At 42.4% G+C, this 23,873-nt stretch overlaps 4 protein-coding genes, 1 long non-coding RNA gene and 1 pseudogene across 7 annotated transcripts; 1 reads left to right on the top strand and 5 right to left on the bottom strand.

The window, feature by feature from the left end:
• Nucleotides 1–138: 138 nt before the first annotated feature.
• LOC142934580 (uncharacterized) lies at nucleotides 139–1,483 on the bottom strand. The gene has a single exon (XM_076078994.1). The coding sequence runs from the start codon at nucleotides 1,481–1,483 to the stop codon at nucleotides 740–742; it is 744 nt and encodes a 247-aa protein (XP_075935109.1). The 3' UTR covers nucleotides 139–739.
• LOC142934577 (T-lymphocyte surface antigen Ly-9-like) lies at nucleotides 139–3,169 on the bottom strand. Its single transcript, XM_076078989.1, has one exon. It carries the CDS (start codon nucleotides 3,167–3,169, stop codon nucleotides 2,267–2,269), a length of 903 nt encoding a protein of 300 aa, XP_075935104.1. The 3' UTR covers nucleotides 139–2,266.
• Nucleotides 139–6,766, bottom strand: LOC142934581 (CD48 antigen-like; annotated as a pseudogene).
• Nucleotides 6,767–9,641: 2,875 nt separating this feature from the next.
• Nucleotides 9,642–11,539, bottom strand: LOC142934560 (CD48 antigen-like). Its single transcript, XM_076078965.1, has one exon. It carries the CDS (start codon nucleotides 11,394–11,396, stop codon nucleotides 10,527–10,529), a length of 870 nt encoding a protein of 289 aa, XP_075935080.1. The 5' UTR covers nucleotides 11,397–11,539; the 3' UTR covers nucleotides 9,642–10,526.
• Nucleotides 11,540–11,930: 391 nt separating this feature from the next.
• On the top strand, nucleotides 11,931–17,302 carry LOC142934561 (uncharacterized). 2 transcript variants are annotated; one of them, XR_012947735.1, is made up of 3 exons: nucleotides 11,931–15,867; nucleotides 15,956–16,685; nucleotides 17,056–17,302. It is a non-coding gene; the product is annotated as an uncharacterized LOC142934561 (long non-coding RNA). The 2 variants fall into 2 exon arrangements; XR_012947734.1 differs by lacking the exon at nucleotides 17,056–17,302 and having other exon boundaries at nucleotides 15,956–17,015.
• Nucleotides 12,654–23,277, bottom strand: kif11 (kinesin family member 11). 2 transcript variants are annotated; one of them, XM_076078963.1, is made up of 27 exons: nucleotides 23,174–23,277; nucleotides 22,874–22,983; nucleotides 21,464–21,593; nucleotides 21,054–21,151; nucleotides 20,849–20,927; nucleotides 20,568–20,753; nucleotides 20,361–20,485; nucleotides 20,160–20,250; nucleotides 19,787–19,932; nucleotides 18,848–18,944; nucleotides 18,627–18,722; nucleotides 18,427–18,515; nucleotides 18,157–18,244; nucleotides 17,793–17,866; nucleotides 17,564–17,678; nucleotides 17,038–17,109; nucleotides 16,491–16,626; nucleotides 15,953–16,125; nucleotides 15,617–15,742; nucleotides 15,322–15,477; nucleotides 14,697–14,836; nucleotides 14,438–14,598; nucleotides 14,232–14,350; nucleotides 13,790–14,012; nucleotides 13,459–13,625; nucleotides 13,104–13,214; nucleotides 12,654–12,938 (listed from the first exon to the last, which is right to left on the bottom strand). In XM_076078963.1, the coding sequence occupies exons 2-27, from the start codon at nucleotides 22,945–22,947 to the stop codon at nucleotides 12,828–12,830; spliced, it is 3,183 nt and encodes a 1,060-aa protein (XP_075935078.1). In that variant the 5' UTR covers nucleotides 22,948–22,983; nucleotides 23,174–23,277; the 3' UTR covers nucleotides 12,654–12,827. The 2 variants fall into 2 exon arrangements, with proteins under 2 accessions (XP_075935078.1, XP_075935079.1); XM_076078964.1 differs by lacking the exon at nucleotides 23,174–23,277 and having other exon boundaries at nucleotides 22,874–23,030.
• Nucleotides 23,278–23,873: the final 596 nt, after the last annotated feature.

The following is a 23,873-nucleotide window of genomic DNA, read 5'->3' as shown; positions in this document are numbered from 1 at the left end:
TTTAAAATGCTAACAAAAATTGTAGTTTTTACTAATTTATCTGATAACTTATCTGATAACGAGAGGGTGATCCCCGGTTCACTTCCGGGTTCGCTTATTTCCTGCGTTCACGTGTGAAATAATGACAAATACAGTCTGTAAAGCAAAGTCACAAATTTATTGTCAAGGCACTTTATATAAACAATTCATATGCAAATCAAATGAAAATAGTGTATCCTCTTCCCCAGACTTAAACAAAAATACAGTAAACTAAATGGACAAAAATAGTAAAAGCCAAACAATATTACAGAAAACAGTGCATAAAAAGATGTTAGTCCAATGACATGGCATACATATATGCTTCGACATTAACTCTTGTCTTTATTTATCATAAAAGCATGTGTAATATATGTTTACACAATGTACATTCAATCTTCTTCTTCTTCTTCTTCTTCAACTGTTAATTAAAGCATAAAAAAATAGTGACAGCGTTCCTGAGATGCATTATAAGAAGCAATTTGACAATTTGCTGTTCTCCAATCAACATTATTGTTTAGGCAAAAAAAGTATAAAAATACTTCTAATGTAAGTAACAGTGTATGATGCACACAGCTGGAAGCTAAAAATCACACAAACATGTTCATGTTTTCAGTAGCAAACAGCACTCTGAGGACAAACCTCATACAGTCTCTAGGTCGTAAAGTGAAAGTTCCTCAGGCTGAATTCTTGATTTATATGCAGGAGCAGTTCTGTGGGGGCCTCAATTTTGGAAGGAGCATATCTTAAATACACACATGGCCACACACATCCACACACCCACAACCACACCAGCAGCCACAGCGACGAGCACAACGAACACACCGCACATAATCCACACAAAGGATGGCACCGGCTCGTCCCCCCGGTAGAGCGGACTGATCATGGTTTCACTAACTTTCTCACTGAGTGGGTTAGTCATCCGGCACGTGATGAACTTATCGCGTCTGTTCTTAATGACGGTGATTTTAATGTCCTTTCCCAACAGCTCCCGGTCTCCTATCTTCCAGCTGTAGGTGACTGGTTCCGCCTCTGTAGTGTCTCCATCACAGCTCACAATACACACCTCTGTATAATATCCATGTCCCCATGGTTTTATCACTACCACAGGCTGGGGGACGCTCTTGATCCATTTAGCCGTGTAGCTCACACTCTGGACCTTGTTGTTGATCTCCACTGAATACACGCCCGTGTCGGCTTGAGACATGCTGTTGATGACCAACCGTCCAGTCTTCGTGTCCAGGGTTGTGCGGCCATTAAACGAGCGGGAAAACTCCACAGGGACCTTGTCTTTGATCCACTCAGCCAGCAGATCACCTCTGAACTTCCACACGATGATTATAATGAGGTCCGGGTAAGGAGGACTCGCGTCCAGAGTGAGATTACCGCCTTCCGTAAAGAATTTATCTGCGGTTACGGCGAGGCTCAGCGCCGCTAACAGCACACACAACCCGGTCAGCTTCTCCATCGTCAGCGGATCAATAATACACAACTGGAGGAATGTCTTCTTTTTCGGGTCGACACGCTTCCTCTATTGTTTCTACAAATTCAAAACAAACGACGAGGACCAGCTCCTCCTCTCATAGGTGTCCTGTGTGTGCGCGATTACAATTACATTTAATACAACAAGTACTCGTATTTGTTTTTATCAGAAGTAATGTTGCCATGTAAACATACTCAATTTTAAGTCTCTTTCATTGTGTATTACTGCTACCATTATTTAAGTAAAATGATCTGAATACTTTCTCAATCAATGGCCTTTAAATCAGGATCGAACCTTTTTTTCTTATAATAATTTACTTACATACTTTTACTAAAGTAATGTTTTGAACTTTTACTTGTAGAGAAGTATTTAATTGTGTATTACTGCTGCCATTATTTAAGTAAAGGATCTGAATACATCAATGGCCTTTAATCAGGATTTAGACCAATGTAGGACATCAAAACACTGCAGCGGTTTCATATGAGTTGGCAGATGAGAGGGTGATCCCGGTTCACTTCATTTCCTGCGTTCACGTGCTACTCATGTGAAATAAGGACAAATACAGTCTGTATAGCAGAGTTGTTTCATCCATTCATCTTTCTTTCTTTAACACATAAATATGATCATGTTTTCATGCTGTTCTCCAATCAACATTATTGTTTAGGCAAGAAAAGTATGAGAATACTTCTAATGCAATCGGGGGCGATTGTGGCTAAGTAGAGATTGGCAGGGCCAATCAGAGGGTTGGCGGTTCGAACTCCGGCTCCGCTAGTCCCTTGTCGATGTGTCCTTGCTGCACCAGCTGCTGCACCAGCAAGGTGCTGCACCTTGCTCCCGCAGCTCCCGCAGCTCCAGCCGCTCCAGCAGCTTCAGCAGCTCCAGCCGCTCCAGCCGCTCCAGCAGCTCCAGCCGCTCCAGCCGCTCCCGCCGCTCCATCCGCTCCAGCCGCTCCCGTATCTGTTCTGTTCTGTATTTCCACAAACCCACAAGAGCCAAAAGGATCAGCGCACCGAGCACACCGAACACAATCCCCACAATCCACACCGGATTGATCCGGTAGAACGGATTGATAATGGTTTCACTAACTTTCTCACTGAATGAGTTAGTCATCCGGCAGGTGATGAACTTATCGTGTGCATTCTTAATGACGGTGATTTCAATGCTCTTTCCCAACAGCTCCCAGTCTTTGTCTCCCATCTTCCAGCTGTAGGTGACTGGTTCCGCCTCTGTTGTGTCTCCATCACAGCTCACAATACACTCCTCTGAAGAAGCTGTACATGCTGTTCTTATCACTACCACAGGCTCGGGGACGTGCTTAGTAATAATCCATTTAGCCGTGTAGCTCACACTATTTTCTGTAACTTTGCCGTTGATCTCCACTGAATACACGCCCGTGTCATTTTTAGACATTCTGTTGACGACCAACCGTCCATTCGTCGTGTCCAGGGTTGTGCGGCCTTTAAACGAGCGGTAAAACTCCAGTTGAGCATCGTCTTTATTCCACTCAGCCAGCAGATCACCTCCGAACTTCCACAGGATGTGTTTGATGGGATCAGGGTAATAAGGCCTCACGTTCAAAGTGATGCTTCCGCCTTCTGTGAAGAACTTGTCTTCGGTTACAGCGAGGCTCAGCGCCGCTAACAGCACACACAACCCGGTCAGCTTCTCCATCGTCCGCGGAACAATATTACACAACTGGAGGAATATCGATCTTCATGTCAGACAAAAAAAACAACCAACGGCTTCTTTTTTCAGGTCGCTTCGCTTCGACAGATTGTCGACACTGTTCCTGTCCAGTTTATGGAAACGAAACGAAAACAACGAGGACCAGCTCCTCCTCTCATAGGTGTCCGTGTGTGCGCGCGGTTAAAAATAAATTAAATGTAATAGAACAAGTACTCGTATTTATTTTAAGCAGAAGTAATGTTGCCATGGAAAAAAATCTCAATTTTAAGTCTCTCTTTCATTGTGTATTACTGCTACCATTATTTAAGTAAAATTATCTGAATACTTTCTCAATCAATGGCCTTTAAATCAGGATCTAACCTTTTTTTCTTAGAATAATTTACTTACATACTTTTACTAAAGTAATGTTTTGAACTTTTACTTGTAGAGAAGTATTTAATTGTGTATTACTGCTGCCATTATTTAAGTTAAAGGATCTGAATACATCAATGGCCTTTAAATCAGGATTTAGACCAATGTAGGACATCAAAACACTGCAGCGGTTTCATATGACTTGGCAGATAAGAGGGTGATCCCCGGTTCACTTCATTTCCTGCGTTCACCTGCTACTCATGTGAAATAAGGACAAATACAGTCTGTATAGCAGAGTCACAAATGTATTGTCCAGGCACTTTATATAAACAATTCATATGCAAATCAAAACTTAAAAATAGTGTCTCCTCTTCCCCAACCTTAAACAAAAATACACTAAACTAAATGGACAAAAATAGTAAAAGCCAAACAATATTACAGAAAACAGTGCATAAAATGATGTTAGTTCAATGACTTTAAGCAGATTGATCCAGAAGATTAATGGCATACATATATGCTTGAACATTAACTCTGCATTTTTTTGTTCACTTTATTCATCATAAAAGCATGTGTTATATATGTTTACACAGTGTACATTCAATCTTCTTCAACTGTTAATTAAAGCAGAAAAAAAATAGTGCCAGCGTTCCTAAGGTGCATTATTATAAGCAATTTATAAGTGCATCTGTCTCATCGCTCCATTAACACTGAAGAATCCTCCAGTTCCTCATATGTACTTGTGTCAGCCTGCCCAGTTCATGGTGACACTACTCAAAGAATCACAGATGAGTCAATATCAGCATCTTCTGTGAAATTAAAAAAGACAAAGAATAGAAAAGACTTTAATTTGTCCAAAATAAAGAAATTAAGATGCGTTGCTAGAGGTGGGTAATTCAATATTTTCACCCTTTTGGTCGAGTAGATTCATATATGTGTGTGTGTGTGTGTGTGTGTTATATTATATGATATGTATATTATTATATTATACTGAATTGCCTGTGAGGGTGACAAAAATAAGATATTCTGACGTGTTTGTCAAAGTGTTACTGGGAAGTTTGTTGAATTTGATTGGATGTGGCACAGCCCTAGTACCTAGAAAAACATTGCACCAGCCACTGCTTCGTCCTCCCGGTAGAACGGATTGTTAATGGTCTCACTAAATTTCTCACTGAGTGGGTTAGTCATCCTGCACGTGAAGTTCTTATCGTGTCCATTCTTAATGTCGGTGATTTCAATGTCCTTTCCCAACAGCTCCCAGTCATTGGCTCCCATCTTCCAGCTGTAGGTGACTGGTTCCGCGTCTGTTGTGTCTCCATCACAGCTCACATTACATTACACGCCTACATTACACGCCTCTGAAGAAGATGTGCAAGTCAATGGTTTTAGAACTGCCTCAGGCTGGGGGACGATCCTGATCCATTTAGCCGTGTAGCTCACGCTCTGGACCTTGTTGTTGATCTCCACTGAATACACGCCCCTGTCGGCTTGAGACATGCTGTTGACAACCAACCGTCCATTCTCCGTGTCCAGGGATGAGCGGCCTTTAAACGAGCGGTAAAACTCCACAGGGACCTTGTCTTTGATCCACTCACCCAGCAGATTACCTTTGAATTCCCACAGGATGTTTGTAATGGGGTCCGGGTAAGGAGGACTCACGTCCAGAGCGAGACTACCGCCTTCCGTGAAGAACTTGTCTTCGGTTACGGTGAGGCTCAGCGCCGCTAACAGCACACACAACCCGGTCAGCTTCTCCATCGTCAGCGGATCAATATTACACAACTAGAAGTGTCAGGTGTTTGACAGCGTTGCCGTTCCTCAGCGCCATGTAGCGCAGAACCTGTAAAGACGAGATGAACAGTCAGGAACGACGTTTCAAAGATCATGCACAATTCACGAGTTTCACGTTGCCATTGCATGATGATGTAAGCTGCTGTAAATCCTGTCAGATCTCTCAGCCACTTCTAATTCCGATCTTTTCTAGAGCTCATAATGTTTTCAATGAAAAGAAGTGACCCCAATATGTGGTGTTCTCTAAATCTTGGGGCTTAAATCTACGACAAGCCTCAGCACTTAACTACACCCAGACATTGCGATTGCATGAATGTATTTTACCTCTTCAGCTTGCTCCATCTGACCCTGAGAATACAGCCAGCGAGGAGACTCTGGAAGAGTTCTGGAGGAAAGGAGGTAAGGAGAGATCATTGTTTTGGCACAAATATGATTATCTGGATATAGCGTTTAAAAGAGCGGAGGCTTTATCATATTTACATATTCAAAACAACAGATTCCTTTTCCAAAAACACGTGTTAAAAAACGCGGAGGTCGTCTTATATTCGGCCAGTACTCATAACGTTACTACGATGCTAACAGATAGATTACTCTTCAGGTTTTAACTTCTTCTGAATGCTAAAATGCACTGGAGCAAATTACACAAGTGTGTTTATGTTTTTATCTCATGAGCTACAAAACATGCATTCTTTATATCTTAATTTAGTGACTATATTGTGATTTGTAAAAAAAAGAATAGGCTAAATGATGCACACAAAAAAAATTGGTTAGTTTGACAAATTGAATGTATTCTGCTTTAGTTGCATTTTATTTACATTCTTAACATTCCTGTATTGCCTTGAAACTGGTGCTGATCGAACCTTACACGATATCTATCCAATCCATGTGTGTGTTTTAGAATCCTCTCCTCAGAGGAAAGGCTTCTAATTGTTCTGGTTTTATGTGTGGACTCATCTCATCTCTGAGGTTCGTACTCACACAGACATCAGGAAGAACAGGACACCAGACGAGTTGGCCACGATGGCCAGGGTCCTCCACGGCCGGATAAAGTAGCCCAGAGCTGCAAACAGTGCGATGCCGACTGCAAAACTTATGCTTGTCAACGTCCCTGAAGATGGAAATTACATTTTAAAAATCGATTCAGCAGCTTAGGAACTGCAGGGTCATTTAGAGGCTAAAGTGACCGCCTTGTAATGGAAAGAAAGAAACACAGGTTTGGTCCCTGAACATTCAGTATTTTACCTGAAAAATATCCAAAACAAAAGATCAACTAATTTGGCAGCAGGTACAAACCAACACATCATATAGAGTGATGTATGATGGGATTGTTCTGGTGTTTGCGTACCGGTCATGGCCCAGTAGGACCTGCACACGTACTCCTGAGTGAGAATGAAGCCGACGAGGCCGATGCCGCCGTTCATCAGCCCCATGAGGAGACGAGACACGGCGAAGACCTCATAGCTGGGTGCGAAGGCGGTCACATACCCGAAGATCACCTCAAAAAACAGACCTGGGAGACAGAGAAACAGATGAGGAGGAGGGGCAGCGTAGAGTTGTATCTTCGTGGATGTATTGTTTTTATGTCTGCATGCAGCGTAAACGCACCTGAAACATTCAAATCTCTCTCTCTTTCTCTTTGCAGGTATGGTCTTTGCAGGCATGGTCTAAAAACATGGACACACGTCTCATCAGATGTCGGTGTAACATTTTCCAACATCAAAATAAAGTTTAAAATATACGTTCTGTGATCTGGGTTCCTTAATGTGTTGAGAAAATGATCCTACTTCCTAAACTAAATGAACTGTTTAAAAAGCGGTTTCATATGAGTTGGCAGCTCCTTTAGGCTTCACTGCATCAGCTGACTGACTTTAAATCAATACCAGACTCACATCGTGTGGAAACTTCTGGGATTTAAGTTTGGTGAGCAAGCTAACTAGCTAGCGTTAGCTAGAAGGACGGCTAACTTTAATCATGACGCCAATATGTGCGATCAAATTTGATATAAGTGAAATTACATATTACATACCATGGGGAGGGGGGGGTTACTTAAATAGTTTGGAATACGTGGGCGAGTGAATGACGTAGCTACTAGCTATTTCCTTTCAATAGCCCAAATGTAAACAACTCCGACATTTGCAGTGCGTGTCAACGTAGGCATCCAGGGTTTGTTGAGTGCAGTTGCTGCACTCGTAGCTATAGCTAAATTGTAAACACGTGGCGACAGCTCTAACGTTATGATGTTTAACCGCCAACACGTGTTATTGTGTTGGTCCACAGCAACGTTATAGCGCATGAGAGCCACGTCGCGCTACTAGCTGTGAAAACCCGGAAAGCTTACCGCGGTTATTGTTTTCTCATATGTACAAAACGTTGTTTTTAAAAATGCACCAACCTGTGTCAGGACAAGGACAGCCACCGCCCGCTTCTGGTAGGGTCCAAACGCACCGACAACTTGAAGAGCTTCTTCTAAATCCATCCCCGGTACGGCGGACAGGCGGCGGCGTCTCTCTGGTTTAACGTTACGAGCATCACCGCACAGAGAGGAGGAGAGATGAGAGGGTGATCCCCGGCTCACTTCCGGGTTCGCTTATTTCCTGCGTTCACGTGCTACTCATGTAAAATAATGACAAATACAGTCTGTATAGCAAAGTCACAAATGTATTGTCAAGGCACTTTATATAAACAATTCATATGCGAATCAAAACTTTAAAATGCTAACAAAAATTGTAGTTTTTACTAATTTATCTGATAACTTGTGTTATTTTTCAGATTATAATTATAAATGATTTTGTAACTATGCACCATTTCCTCTCAAATCTAATCGGAAACTAGACGAATTGTCTTATGAATGTGATTTGAAGTTAGCTCATGAATGAGATTTTGAAGGGCTTTAATTTTGAAATGCTACATTATCCTAAAAACCCAGAGTCTGAAAACACGGAGGGACAAGTGTCAAAGAAGGCGAAACCAGAGCCGGCAAAAGAAAACGCACAGAGAGGAGCGAGACGAGAGGGTGATCCCCGGTTCACTTCCGGGTTCGCTTATTTCCTGCGTTCACGTGTCATGTGAAATAATGACAAATACAGTCTGTAAAGCAAAGTCACAAATTTATTGTCAAGGCACTTTATATAAACAATTCATATGCAAATCAAATCAAAATAGTGTATCCTCTTCCCCAACCTTAAACAAAAATACTGTAAACTAAATGGACAAAAATAGTAAAAGCCAAACAATATTACAGAAAACAGTGCATAAAAAGGTGTTAGTCCAATGACATGGCATACATATAAGCTTCGACATTAACTCTTGTTGTCTTTATTTATCATAAAAGCATGTGTAATATATGTTTACACAATGTACATTCAATCTTCTTCAACTGTTAATTAAAGCATAAAAAAAATAGTGACAGCGTTCCTGAGATGCATTATGAGAAGCAATTTGACAATTTGCTGTTCTCCAATCAACATTATTGTTTAGGCAAAAAAAGTATAAAAATACTTCTAATGCAAGTAACAGTGTATGATGCACACAGCTGGAAGCTAAAATCACACAAACATGTTCATGTTTTCAGTAGCAAACAGCACTCTGAGGACAAACCTCATACAGTCTCTAGGTCGTAAAGTGAAAGTTCCTCAGGCTGAATTCTTGATTCATATGCAGGAGCAGTTCTGTGGGCGCCTCAATTTTGGAAGGAGCATATCTTAAATACACACATGGCCACACACATCCACACACCCACAACCACACCAGCAGCCACAGCGACGAGCACAACGAACACACCGCACATAATCCACACAAAGGATGGCACCGGCTCGTCCCCCCGGTAGAGCGGACTGATCATGGTTTCACTAACTTTCTCACTGAGTGGGTTAGTCATCCGGCACGTGATGAACTTATCGCGTCTGTTCTTAATGACGGTGATTTTAATGTCCTTTCCCAACAGCTCCCGGTCTCCTATCTTCCAGCTGTAGGTGACTGGTTCCGCCTCTGTAGTGTCTCCATCACAGCTCACAATACACACCTCTGTATAATATCCATGTCCCCATGGTTTTATCACTACCACAGGCTGGGGGACGCTCTTGATTTACTTGTAGAGAAGTATTTAATTGTGTATTACTGCTGCCATTATTTAAGTAAAGGATCTGAATACATCAATGGCCTTTAATTAGGATTTAGACCAATGTAGGACATCAAAACACTATGCAGCGGTTTCATATGAGTTGGCAGATGAGAGGGTGATCCCGGTTCACTTCCGGGCTCACTTCATTTCCTGCGTTCACCTGCTACAAATGTAAAATATGGACAAATACAGTCTGTATAGCAGTCACACAATTTATTGTGTAGGGCACTTTATATAAACGATTCATATAGCAAATCATAACTTAAAAATGCTAACTACAATAAATTACAAAAATAGTGGCTCGTATTCCCCAAACTTAACACACAAAAAGACACTAAACTAAATGGACAAAAACAGTAAAAGCCAAACAATATTACAGACAACAGTGCATAAAATGACTTTAAGCAGATTGATCCAGAAGATTAATGTCACAGATATACATGCTTCGACATTAACTGCAATTTTTGTTCACTTTATCATAAAAGCATGTGTAATATATGTTTACACGATGTACATTCAATCTTCTTCTTAAACTGCTAATTAAAGCAGAAACAAAATAGTGACAGCGTTCCTAAGGTGCATTAATACAAGCAATTTTTCTTTTAAATTAAAAAAGACAAAGAATAGAAAAGACTTTCATTTGTCAAAAATAAAAAAAATTAAGATGCGTAGCTATTTCAGAGATGGGTAATTAAATCTCACACTTTTGTTAGATTAGTTTATACTTATTATTAGTATAATATATAGTATTAGTATATTGTTTGGATCATGTAGGATTGTCTGAATAGTACGAATTCCAAGCTGAAATGTAGCCGAATTGATACTGAAAGGCAGTTTATGAGTCGTTTCATCCATTCATCTTCCTTTCTTAAACACATATTATCATCATCATGTTTTCATGCTGTTCTCCAATCAACATTATTGTTCAGGCAAAAAAAGTATGAGAATACTTCTAATGCAAGTAACAGTGGATGATGCACACAGCTGGAAGCTAAAATCACACAAACATGTCCATGTTTCCTGTAGCAAACAGCACTCTGAGGACAGTTGATCCTGTTTCTGTGAGACAACAGCTCCACAGCTTCATACAGGTAGTTCACCGTTAAGTGGACGTAACTCAGGCTGATCTGTTGGTTCATCTGTTGGTTCATCTGTTGGTTTATCTGTTGGTTTATCTGTTGGTTTATCTGTTGGTTCATCTTCAGTATCAGATATGTGGGAGCATCGATTTTGGAAGGGGAATTTCTTCAATTTCCACAAACCCACACCCACACCCACAAGAGCCAAAGGGATCAGCACACTGAACACAATCCCCGCAACGGATGGCGGATCCGGCTTGTCCTCCTGGTAGAACGGATTGATAATGGTTCCACTAACTTTCTCACTGAGTGAGTTAGTCATCCTGCACGTGAAGTCCTTATCGTATGCATTCTTAATGTCGTTGATTGCAATGCTCTTTCCCAACAGCTCCCAGTCTTTGGCTCCCATCTTCCAGCTGTAGGCGACTGGTTCCGCGTCTGTTGTGTCTCCATCACAGCTCACATTACACGCCTTTGAAGAAGATGTGCAAGTCAATGGTTTTAGAACTGCCTCAGGCTGGGGGACGATCCTGATCCATTTAGCCGTGTAGCTCACGCTCTGGACGTTGCCGTTGATCTCCACTGAATACACGCCCGTGTCATTTTTAGACATGCTGTTGACGACCAACCGTCCAGTCTTCGTGTCCAGGGTTGAGCGGCCTTTAAACGAGCGGTAATACTCCACAGGGTCATTGTCTTTGATCCACTCAGCCAGCAGATTACCTTTGAATTTCCACAGGATCTTTTTAATGGGTTCCGGATTAGAAGGCCTCACCTCCAGAGTGAGATTACCGCCTTCCGTGAATAACTTGTCTTCGGTTACAGCGAGGCTCAGCGCCGCTAACAGCACACACAACCCGGTCAGCTTCTCCATCGTCAGCGGATCAATATTACACAACTGGAGGAATATCGATCTTCATGTCAGCCCCCAAAAAACACCAACGACTTTCTTTTTTCGGGTCGCACACTTCGACAGTGCGTCGACACCCTTCCTGTCTTGTTTCTGGAAATACAAAGGAAAAAAACGCGAGGACCAGCTCCTCTTCTCATAGGTGTCCGTGTGTGTGCCCGATTAAAAATCAATTACATTAAAATACCTGCATTTGAAGTGTTACTTTAGTAAAAGTACAAAGTAGCCTATTTGCACCAAAATGTACTTTAGGTAACAAAAGTAAAAGTACTAATTGTGCAGACTGGCCCATCTCTGAATCAGAGGTACTACTGGCAGTAGCCGATGTACTAAGAACTATTTTGAGGGACTTGTGCTACACTTTAGAGGGAAATATTGTAGTTTTTACTGCACTACATTTATTTTTAAAGCTTTAATTACTTGGCAGATGAATACAAATCTAGATAAACTAATGTTTATTAATAAAATGAATACATATCGTTTCATATATTAAGTATTTCTACACTGTATAATTGTTACTAATATAAAGAACGTTGATGCAAATATGAGAAACAGCAATACATATTGAAGTCAACATTATACAGTTTGTATTAATTGTGACGAATGAAGTTGTCTAGCAGGCAGTTTTTCGGACACCACGCGTACATCTCTAGTAACCGACAGTAAAAAACGGTTACTCCTATTGTCCTTGTGCTTAGAAGTACACATATTTACTCATCCATTTATTTTACTTAAAAAAAAAAAAAAAAGACAAACTAAATACGTATGTCCCTCAATTAATATAGTTGAATTCATTAATTTATTAGCAAAAATCGCAATTCTGTCTCAATTTTTACAAGTTCTATTAATGTCTTTGCATCTAAATTGCTTTGTCAGCATTTGGAAACTTCCATTGACGAGACTCGCTCTTTATACGTCTCTGGTCATATCACCATCATTGGTGAAGTTCGCCCAGTTTTCTTATGGATCTGAAAAACCCTCCACACAGTCGAAGCTTATAATAGTGGAACTATGTTACTTGACCACTTGTAAATCATAGACGGTATATAAATAAAGTAACTGTGGGTATTGGGGACAGATCCTCTTGCTTCTCTTAACAAAAAAAGAAAAAATGTCACCATGTCTTAGTTCCTCAATTTGGACAAACAAGATTAAATCCTGTTCATCTCTCAGAATAAAGAAAGTTTATATCTACTGGAATCAATCATTCACCAAAGTATGAAACAAGTATAAATCTCTTTAATTTTTACAAACAACTTGAAGGCGTTGAGTCATACACTACTAAAAACAAGACACATTCATTACACAGCATCTTAACATTTAGAAGACAAAACAAGTTAAAAACAAGAGTTGGACAGTAACAACATTGTTTGAGAAGAATATATTTAAACTGTTTTAGTTCTGAGAGCGGAGTGGTAGTCTGGATTTCTGTGGCGTTGAGGGTTCGTTTTCTGACGCTTTCTGCCTGGCGAGGATCTTTGTCTCCTTCTTACCACCCTTCTTTTGCTGGGAAAGAGAAATTACAGGAATACAGATTCATTGTTAGCAATACACAGTCAAAATGTGCTGATGAGCGTTTCCCGTGGAAGCTCAGTATTCATCTCAAACGATGAGACCTCGCTATTTAAAACTTTCAGACATTTTTCAACCCTGTTTATTTTTGCTGATCACCTTGAAGAAGGGAACGCGTTTGCTCTCGTTGAAGACGAGGTTCTCGTCGATGAAGGACGGCTCTGTGGCCAAGCTTTCATTACAAATACTCAGCTCGTCCTCCAGAGAGTCCTACACACGACGACACAAGAGGAGAAAGGTAAACATGGAGCAGAAATTAACTTTTTCTTTTTAAAATGTGGCCTATTTGTGGAGCTCAGTAAAATGAGTCAGTGAAACCAATATTACCGAGCGCATTTAAACTGAATTCAATGAATAAACATCAACCTATTGTTAATAAATAAGGTTATGTGAACATTGTTAATGGATGAACCATCCTACGTTCAACAACAAGAAAGCAAAAAAGTGAACCTACGTGATCAACCTGGCTGTTTTTGTCGTCCTCTTCCTCGCCCTCCTCCTCCTCTATGGCGGCCTGCAGCGCCTCCTGCTGCCTCCTCAGGCTCTCCAGCAGCTCGCCGCGGCTCCGCAACTTCTCCAGCCGCTTGGGATACACAAAGTCCCGCCGCTGAGGGGTCGCACCTGAAGGCAACAGCAGAACTGGTTTATACGCTGGACAGGTTAAATGACTTGGTGTGTTCTCTCCAAAAAGGACAGATTTTTGGATTAAAAAGACTAATTTCTTAAACTGGTAACACACAGACAAAAAATTAAGATGAAAAGGACACTCTGGTTGAAGCATTTACCGGTGGGAACATCCTGCTGCAGCTCTTCCTGCAGGAAGCCGTGGACCAGCTGTTGGCTCGTCTCCACGCTGTCCCGGAGCTCGGCCTGCTGTTGGTCCACGACCGTCCGGTTCAGGGAGGTCTGGTTCTGCACGGACATCAGAGACCGCTTCACCTCCTCCTGCAGACCGGACAGCACCTCCTCTGTTGTCCGGAGCTGTTCGGTGCAGTGCATCTCGACGCTCTGCAGAAAAGATGGAGCATTATGGGCAGGTTAGGACCAGTTCTATCTGCAGGGTGAAGCGTTTGGTGTGATGCAGTGAAACCTCAAACTTCAGTATAATTTGAGACCCACAGGTACAGGATTACCTGCAGAATTTAACTTCAGTAGGTTTTACAAAAGGATGTTTTGTGGAACAAGATAAAAATACACCCACATGCAGCAGTCAGAGGCCATTTTTACCTGATGGAGAGTCTGAGCTTCAGTGGAAATCTTCCCCAGTATGGAGAGGTGTTCCTGGGCTTGAGTCTCCGCATGCTCCATGGCTCTGGAGCTCCACTGGAGATCACGTTGGACCAGACCTGTGGTCACAAATCGACAGCATCAGCAATAATGTACACCGAATGTGCTGTAGGCGGGTTTAAACGATAACTGAAGGAATGACGTACCGGACACGGAGCTGTGGAGGTGTGAGCAGCAGCCTGTCATCTCCTCCAGCGCCTGCTGGCTTTCGTCGGCGTTCAGACGCAGAGAGGAGGCGAGCGAGGAGGAGGTGGAGGAGAGGACGTCAGCTTGGGCCGAGGCCTGACGCTCGACTGTACTGCAACCGCTGCACACAGGGAGACACAACGTGAAAGAAGGGGATGAAGGCACAATTTTAGAGGCCGACTTTGGAAAGGAAAACATTCCCGTGCGTTCGTGACTCACCTGCTGATGTTCTCCTGGAGGATCTGTAGAGGTTTCTGCAGCGCTTTGGTAGCAGAGCGCAGATCTGTGTAGTCCTTCTGGGCCCCCAGGGACAGCAGGTTGAGCTGGTCCTGCAGGAACTGCATGGTCTGCTTCATACCCTGACAGCAGGAAGCACGAGAATGATGCCATTTTACATATTCAAAAATGTACAATATTTATAGACATGGAAATGTGACAATAGAGCTAAGAAAAGAAAAAAAGAAGCCCAACATCAACAAAGTCTAATCTGTTATGACTCTGGTTTGCATACATCAAATGACAGATAGGGGAATTAAATATCATACTTTGTAAATGTCTTACTGTGGAAACCTAAACTCAGCTTGTGGTTAAATGAAAGATTATGATACTTTGAGCAATTTTTAGTCTTCCGTTTATGTTTTAACTTAGAAAAATAGCTGTGCAAGTATACACGGTGGTAGTTTGGACTGGCAGCTGAACACGAGAGAAAGAGATGTACTTATGAATTTAGCGGGCTTAGTGTTGTCTCAAATCAAGATCGTCATCTTGGACAAAGTTTACTTTAAAACTCTGAGTCAGTAGCCGCTGGAAGAATGTGCAACGTGTCTCGCAGACCGGCTCTTACCGCCTGCTGTCTGTCCTGCGCTTGTCTGATCTCGTCCTCCAGCTTGTTATGTTCGGCCTGCAGCGAGCTCAGGCTCTGCACGGCTTCCTCCCGCAGCCCGGCCAGCTCCCGAACCAAGCCGCTGAAGAACACACCCACCTCCTTCATCGCCTCCACCTGAGGGGGAGACAATGAAAACGATAAGGAGGTGCAGGACACAAAAAGTCATAAGTTAACATGTTTCTAAAGGACTTAAATCAAGTATAATTTCAAGTGATTTCTTTCATTGATTGTATAAATAAAGATATGAACTCACCTTGTCGGCCAGAGCTCGCTGCGTCTCCATGGTGGCTCTCAGAGTGTCGTTGAGCTCCTTCACAGCTGACAGACCCATCAGAGTCCGAGCCTCCAGCACCTCCTCCATGTCCTGTTGATGCTCGTCCTGCACACAAAAACATTAAAGAAAGCAGTCAAATAGGATTCATGTGCCCCACAGTGATCCAAGTGCTGTTTAAAATAGTTATCCACCCGGATAAGGATAAAAGTATGAGGGGAAAACTGAACTAGGTTTGTAACGGCCAAATTAATAAATCAAACTTCTTTAAAACCCTCATCTTGTCTATTTAACTGTGGAGGTCGTCCTTGTCCTCACCAGCAGCTGCAGCAGCGTCTCCTTGTCCCGTAAACACAGCGCCTCCTGTTGCTGCACTCTGTCCTGGCAGCGAGCCACGCCCTCGGCCACCAGCTGGCCGACTCCACCCACGAAGGACTCCACGGTGGTCAGCGCTCCCTTCAGCGCCGCCTCGTTCATCACGAGTACTCCGTCTGTACAGAGAAGCAGGGGTGGACAGAATTGGGGTATTAGACACCATTATCTAACTATCTGTCTATACAATAACTTCATGCTGTTGAAATAGGACTTGATTGGTGCAATTGCACACTGAACCTCCAGGATGACAGAAAAAGTAAATTTCCTGCCAAAGAATCACATTAAGGTTAAAAAGGACAACATCAGTCCCTCTGTCTAAAACATCCTTTTAAAGATCTATTCTAAACATACTTTAATGCATAAATACTCTGCTTTGAACATCCATTTTTGTCTGAAATTACACAGAGTATTCCCTCCTTTAAGACACTAAATATGTACGATTCCACCACTGGAATGATCCCGCGCAGCCCTCTGGTCTCACCGATGGCCTGCGAGTAGCCGCTCAGCATGTTGTGGTGTTGGGCTCCTTGCTGCTGAACGCAGCGCTGCATGCTGCCGAGCGCTCCCTCCATCCGCTGAGAAAAGCTCTGCTGGATCTCACTGTTGTGCTGCTCCACCTGCAAATTCAATCAAGTGCGTTCGTTAGTCCTCATGACACCAACGCGGAGTCCAAAAGGTGCAGATCCGTCAACTAAAGATCATATTTGTGTACTTTGCATGTATTTATTTTTTTGTCAGATACATTTATCTGCAGGTTTACATTATCTAAAGGTTTCTCAAATTGTAAAAGTAAAGATTTTCTGAGTTTGATGTTTAAAATTCAATATCTTTGATGGAATCTTTCACATTTTTCTGTCGGGTAAACTTTACTAAAGGAAGCCGTTTTCAGCCTCATGGCAACAATAAATGGTTTTTGGTCGCTAAGAAAGTAGAGGAATTTTGTCACGCCATTATTTGTTTTGTTGATCTGACATACATTGATAAATAAATGCATTGTTTTCACTTGTGTGGCGTTCGAAAAGTGTCACCTTTTTCTTCCTGTCCAGCTTTTCGTGGAGACCCGACACGTCACCGGTGCTGGCGTCCACTGTACTGAGCAGCTGGAGGACGACACACAACACACAAACATGTTAAATGATATTCAGAGCACGCCTCACTATTAACAATAACATGATGATATTCAGATCGATTGGTACTGATCACACTGACTAATAAAGGTTTGATTTTTGTTGCGATTTAGAATCTTTTCTGAAAAACAAAAAAAAAAAAGGAAGTTTGGTCAGAAACAGCTAAGACAGGAAGTTACCGGTAACTTCCTGTCTTAGCTGTTTCTGACCAAACTTCCTTTAACGTGGGCCCACATTACAAGAATATGAAAATCATTAATAGTATGGAAAGTACACGAAGAGAAAAAAGGAACAAAAAAAGAGAAGGAAGTGAGGAGAAAAAATATGAACTAGCCAACATCGAAATAGTTATTAAAACATCAGAACACACTCAAACGTAATGCATATGAAAGCGTCATGTGTCAGCATCAGTAAAACTCGTCTGCACCTGTCCTGCCGTGTCATAGAGAGATTCCTGGACGGAGGTGAGCTCCGTGCAGACAAACTCCTCCTCACTCAGCTTCTCCTTAGTGTGCTGCAGGTCTCTGCTCGTCTCCTCCAACCTGAAACCAACACAGAAACATCCATTCTTCAAAGAGTACAACTTTACTCTGCTTTAAACTCCTGCAGTCTCACTTCAAATGTAGACGGGTTTAGGTGAAACAATGATCCCTCACCTCTGCTGCTTCTCATCCAGGACTACAGTGCACTGCTCCAGTCGGGTTTTACTGTCCACAAACAGCTCAGTGACCTGCGGAGAGGACGGAGTGTGAGTGACGGCAGAAACCACGACGGCAGCGCCGATAAATACGCGATGACACAGTTAAACTGTACTTTCTAGTGACAGAAAGTAATGTGTGCAGTGTGAACTGCAGCTCGGCTGTATCAAACATAAATATGTGGAGGAAGTCTTTTCCATCTTGGTGTAAAAGTCTGGTGAAGTCAACACAAGTTTCTGTTACAAGAAACCAAATGTTGCTACTCGCAATTCTTAAGTGATCGCAGCAGAAAAAAAAAGAAGACACAATTCAGAAAAAATACCTTCTTGATCTCGTCCTCCATGGCGGCGATCCTGTCGCTGTACTCGACTGTGTGCACCTCATGAGAGGTGATCTGACCCAACATGCTCCTGAAACACACACACACAAGACTGTCAGTTCATTTCTGTCACAGCAGAACACAATCTACATCTTATTAAACCTAGTGTTCTGAATGAACATACTTTTATGTATTCTACTGTTTTTGTTGAAAAGTAATTTCTCAAGCAAAGATTAGAAGAATTCCATTCTACATCATTTCCATGCGACCTACTCGTAGTTCTCTGCAGACAGATAAACTCCGTTCTTGTCTCGAGTGGCGGCCAGGTCGCGCTTCAGACGCTCGATCTCCTCCGTGTATTCCTGAGTGGACAGAGAGTCAGTATCTTCTTTAAAGATGGAGAAAGGAAAACATCTCCCGACATGCAGCACGTTATTTGTCCTTTCTAAGCGAGAGATCAAACTCATCTCTACCTTAATGAGCGTCCTCTTGGTGAGTTTCTGGTTGACCTCAGGCTTGTTCATGATGTTCTTGGCTCTGCTGGCGTACTCCAGCGTGCTCAGAGTCTCCTGCACAGACAGGAAGTATATCGCATCATCACGAGCATGCAAAGTGTACCTGAGCTCTGAAATAGAGCTAAAAATACCGAAGTAATATCTCATAAGCACACAGTCACAGAGACAACAGAACGTACCTCCAGGTTGCTGGAGGAAGGCGACACGGTGGCGATGATGGAGGTTTTTGTTCGTCCTCCCAGAGAGTCCTGCAGGATTCTGGTGAGCTTAGACTCTCTGTTGGAAGAGTGCACATTATTTATCCATCTGGTAATTGGAGCTAGACACGTCACACACAACAGTTAAATAACCTGCATACTACACTCTAGCTGCCAGTTTATAAGTTACAACTACTTGAAACTAGTGAAGTCCAATAATGCAACAATCCTGCAACATATTCTTCTTCAAGAACGATATAAAGTTCAGATGTTGAGACCGTTTTAGAGAGGTGTGGATTCATATGTATGCTTTTTTGAAGGATGAAGTCTGTTGAATTGTTTTGCATTATACTGACAGGTGTTTCTATTATTTTGCCCACCCTATTTATGTTAATGAGTAGGCTAAATAGCAGAAACATGTGATTTTTAGTTCAGATCTACGACTCCTCTCTGGTTAAGTACTTTAAATAGAAGAAATACAGAGAACAAAAGGAAGCTAAAGAAACTAAAATCAAAGTGGAAAGAATTAATAACATATATTGTATTTAATACATTATATTTTACTTCTGCACAATTTTATGTCCAGTCTTTACTCAAGTTGTTTTTGCCTTCTTATACATTTAGCTTGAGGTTTGTTGGAGGGACACCGCTTCACTTTAATTGTTGAGCAGATGACAATAAATAACTTGAAACAGGATCATTTATGGTTTTACTGAGGACTATGTGTGGGACTATTTCTTTGCAGGGAGCCAGAAATCACATCTGTTCATTTTAACACTTTAGATTAAACAAAAAAATAGACACAACATCTTGATTAGTGAACTTTAGAGTTGCTGGTAGAGCGCATTTTCCAAAAGCCTGAATACAAAACGATGCTCGGTCATTTGCAGATTTGATTTCACGACTGATTCGTGACTCTACCTGTACGGGACGTGAGGCCGTTTCTCCACCAGAGCGGTGATCACTCGGCCGAGCGTCAGCAGAGACTGGTTGATGTTTCCCGCCTCGCGAGCTCGCTTGTCCACCGCACCGGAGCGCCCGATGTTCTCACTGCCGGCGAGATCCACCTGGAGAGGGAGGAGACAGGATGGCTGTTTGCTGCAATTTTCTAATTTAAATATACCAACATACACTTTACATAGTATTATTGTAATTACATCTGTGCAGCCTAGTACTGTCAGATAAGTATATCTTATGTATTAACCAGTAGAAAAGTATCACCAGTACATTTACTACTTCCGGTTTAAAGTCTTCCAGTAGAAAACCTCTCCTATTGAACATGAAGGATTATTACCAGGTTGAGTTTGCCGATCTTCACCAGCTCCTCTCCATCCATGGTGATCTCCTTCATGTGAATGGTGACCGAGAACACGGAGTGGGAGCGGCTGCAGAGATACAACAGGGAAACGGTGAACAGATCAGGTAAATGTTGGTCGCAGCTGGTTGTACAGAACTCATCTGGAAGTGTGAAATATAGTTTAGTCTCGGCGAGTACCTGGAGTACGCGTTCATGAGCGTGGAGGCCGTCCTCCTCTTGGCTGATCCTCTCTCCAGGATCTGATAAACTTCATCTTTGTTGTGAACCGTGATCTCCTCCAGGCCCTTCACCACCACGCCGCGCTGCAACACACCACACGGCCATCAGAACAGAGCTCAGCACTCAACAGCAGCACCATAACAGCAGACACTCAACACGAGTTACCTTGTTACGAGGGTCGTCGAACAGCTGCAGCCGCTCGGTGACGTCCTCGCTGGGGCTGAGCAGGTCGAACAGCTCCTCGTTGTAGATCTCCAGCAGAGAGACTTTAACAGAGAACTCGGTGCCGTTCTCAGAGAGCTTCTCAAAAATCTGGTGCAGCGTTCTGGGGATGATACCGGCCAGCGGGTCCTAGAAACCCAAACAGTTAGTCAGCTCAGTTTCCTGCTCTTTAAAGCCCCGTTACTCTCTGATGAGGCAGTAGAGATTCACGGCTCTTCTCTCACCTCCTCCCAGGTGAACTCCTCGTCTGGGCTCCTCTCTCCCTCCATGGTGAACGTCTTTCCTGTTCCAGTCTGACCGTAGCTGAACAACAAAATCAACAGGTTTTTACTTCATGTTGATAAAAGATGCAATTCAACGCATTATTTAAGTACAGTTGAGAACACAGGTAACAGAAAATGAAGATTTTACTAAAGCATTAAAACTCACGCAAAAACAGTGCAGTTGTATCCCATGATGACTTCATCCAGAATGGGACAAACGACGCTCCTGTACACTTCAATCTGCTTGGCAGCTTGACCGAATACCTGTTATAAAATATTATATTAAAAGAATTCAAAAAAAAAACTCCAGTGGACTTCTAAAGTAAGTTCTTTGCATTAATCACGGTGTGACAGAGGGGCCACGCTATCAACTGGTTTAAGTCTGTAACTACTAGAGATGGAGATCAACTTTTTAGATAAATAAAATGTTGATTAAACATCTATCTGCTAGGATCGCTTCCTTTCTGCCGATACAGATCCATTAAAATGTGCCTCGATTCTGATCATTCCGGTCGGCCCTGGACGTCTTCAGGACTCCCCACTGGACACATTTAAGAAGTGTCTGCATCCACTCACCATGTCAAACGTGTAGGTCTTTCGTGACGCCTTGTCGTTCATCCCTCCCGTCTTCACGCTAACCTCCTTCCTGCTCGAATCGCAGTCCATGACCCCGTAGGACGACTTGCGCTCCATCGTGTTGAAAGGCCTGAAAACGTGACGCAGCAGAGACGGACGTGACTTCTCTGAATGACATCGTAGCTACGAATAAGGGTTTAGTGACGCCATTATTCGGCTAACGTACCAACCACAGCCACAAACAACAACAACAACAACATGTACGTTATGTAGAAGAGCTGTTAATCACGGGAGACTTTAATAGATGCAGGCCGGATGGTGTTCTTGCCCTCTTTCAAGCAAGCCCTACAATGAACCCAGTACCTCCTACTGCCACGTATTTTGGAAGCACCCGTGACAATAAACTCAGCTTTGATCATCACACTACTGAGATCCACAGATGCTGCCTCAAGGCCCTCTCAGGCACACGTTCTGCTCCTCCTCCTGTACAGGAGGACCATAGAGCTCATCCTCATCCACCATGCTCTCCGTCACCAACAGGCATAAACGCCTCTAACGTCATTGGTCTCCCTACGCCCAACCTCTCGGCCCTTATCGACACCTCCATCACATGCAGAGCAGACCTCTAGCACGCAACCCCAGTCTCCCATCATCTGGCTACAGATAAAGATCTGTGATGTGTAAAAAAAGCACGCTACAGTAAGAGCTTCGTGCCCTCGACAGACTGCAGCAGGACCACTGAATGGACTCATGTTTTTGTGACTTATGTACCTTGTGGCTATGTTTTTATCATGAATTGATCTTATGCGTGTGCAGGCTGTGGGGAACAAATGTTCCTCTAACGGAAGACAAGAAATTATCCATTTATCTGTTGCTAGACCATTAAAACGTGATCGCAAATAAGATTTGAGATACTATGAGGAAAGGAAGCGTCGTTCTTTTACGCCACACTATTAACATCCGCTTGGCTGTTAAACATTTAAAGATCTCAGACTAACAGCTGGGGATTACATAGTTTCCTTAAATACCTTAAATAGTGGAATAATGAAGCCATCCTTTATGCCTCATGTTTAAGGGACAGAGTTGCTTTTAATGAAAGAGAGACAAATCCTGTTTTTCATAAACCCATACAAAAGGCTGTTTAGTAACAAACACAGCTGTTCTGCAAGTATTCCCAGAATCCTCAAAAACTCTAATAAACATTTTGTTGCTTTTATTCGAGTCAGATTTTGAATGCAGGACTTTTAAATGGTAACGTCAGCAGTGTTTCCACACTGTAGTGTTGCTCCTTTCACTGAAGTAGAAGATCTGGAAAGGTCTTCCTTTTGGCAGTAATGCAACAAAAACGATGCAAGCTGCCGTTTAACACCACAGAAGAAGAAGGTCTTCCTCTGGTTTTTCTGTCCATACCTGCATCTGACCACCACCTGGATGTTTCTCCCCTTCTCGTCCCGTTTCAAGCCGCTCAGGTTGTGTGAAGCCATGGCTGCAGAGAGACGTTCTCCTCCGCAGAAATCAGTCTGAAAGTACAGTCACACACTTTAAAATGAGCGCATAAAACAAATAACACAACGCAGCCGGTTGGTCGTTGGTGAACATTTAAAGTGATGAGAGAACCGCTGTCGGCTAATAAGTGGAAGTTAGCATGTTAGTTAGCTTAAGTTAGCTTAAGTTAAAAACCGGCGTTACTCCAAAGGAACGTTAACTCACCGAATGACGTCGTGCACGTATCGTGCCGCTCTCCCTTTACGTAAAGTCCGCTTATTGTTTCCACCAATACAATTATTTTATAAATTATATATTTAGCGTTTTTCTGACTCCTCTGACAACACAATATGTGTCCACAGATGAGCTCTCTGGCGCTCTTAAAAACCTCAGTTTTCAACATTTCAAACTGTACTTTTAAATTTTGCTGAACCAATAGGAGGAGAGTAACGGCCAAACAAACGCCGCCATTGGCCAACAGGACCCATGTGACGGCGTCAGCGCGGGGCATCACGGGAGGTTAGTATAAAGTTCAGAATTCTTCCACTAGGTGGCGACATTGTACAGAGTGGTGGGAGCAGTACACAGATGCTTTACTGAAGTAAAAGTAGGTTTACTGAGTAATATACAGTCTATGCTAACACCACACTGTAAAAATACTCCTTTACAAGTAATAGTCCTGCATTAAAAATGTTATTTTAGAAAAGTACGTAGGCTAAGTATAAACAGGAAAATGTAGGCTATTTATAGTATTAAAAGTATAGAAATGTCCTCTGTGACTGTTATACTATTACACACACATATATATCTATATATATATAGATATATATCATTATTGCTCATGCATTAATGTAAAAGCAGAATTTTACTCTTACTATTAACTTGTGATTAATTTCATTATTCTGCAGATTTCTGCTGATTAATG

This window comes from Anarhichas minor, unplaced genomic scaffold (assembly GCF_050575085.1).
Source record: "Anarhichas minor isolate MPS153535 unplaced genomic scaffold, ASM5057508v1 ptg000069l, whole genome shotgun sequence".
In the NCBI taxonomy this organism is placed as follows: domain Eukaryota; kingdom Metazoa; phylum Chordata; class Actinopteri; order Perciformes; family Anarhichadidae; genus Anarhichas; species Anarhichas minor.
This window is presented reverse-complemented; position numbering and strand designations above follow the sequence as displayed.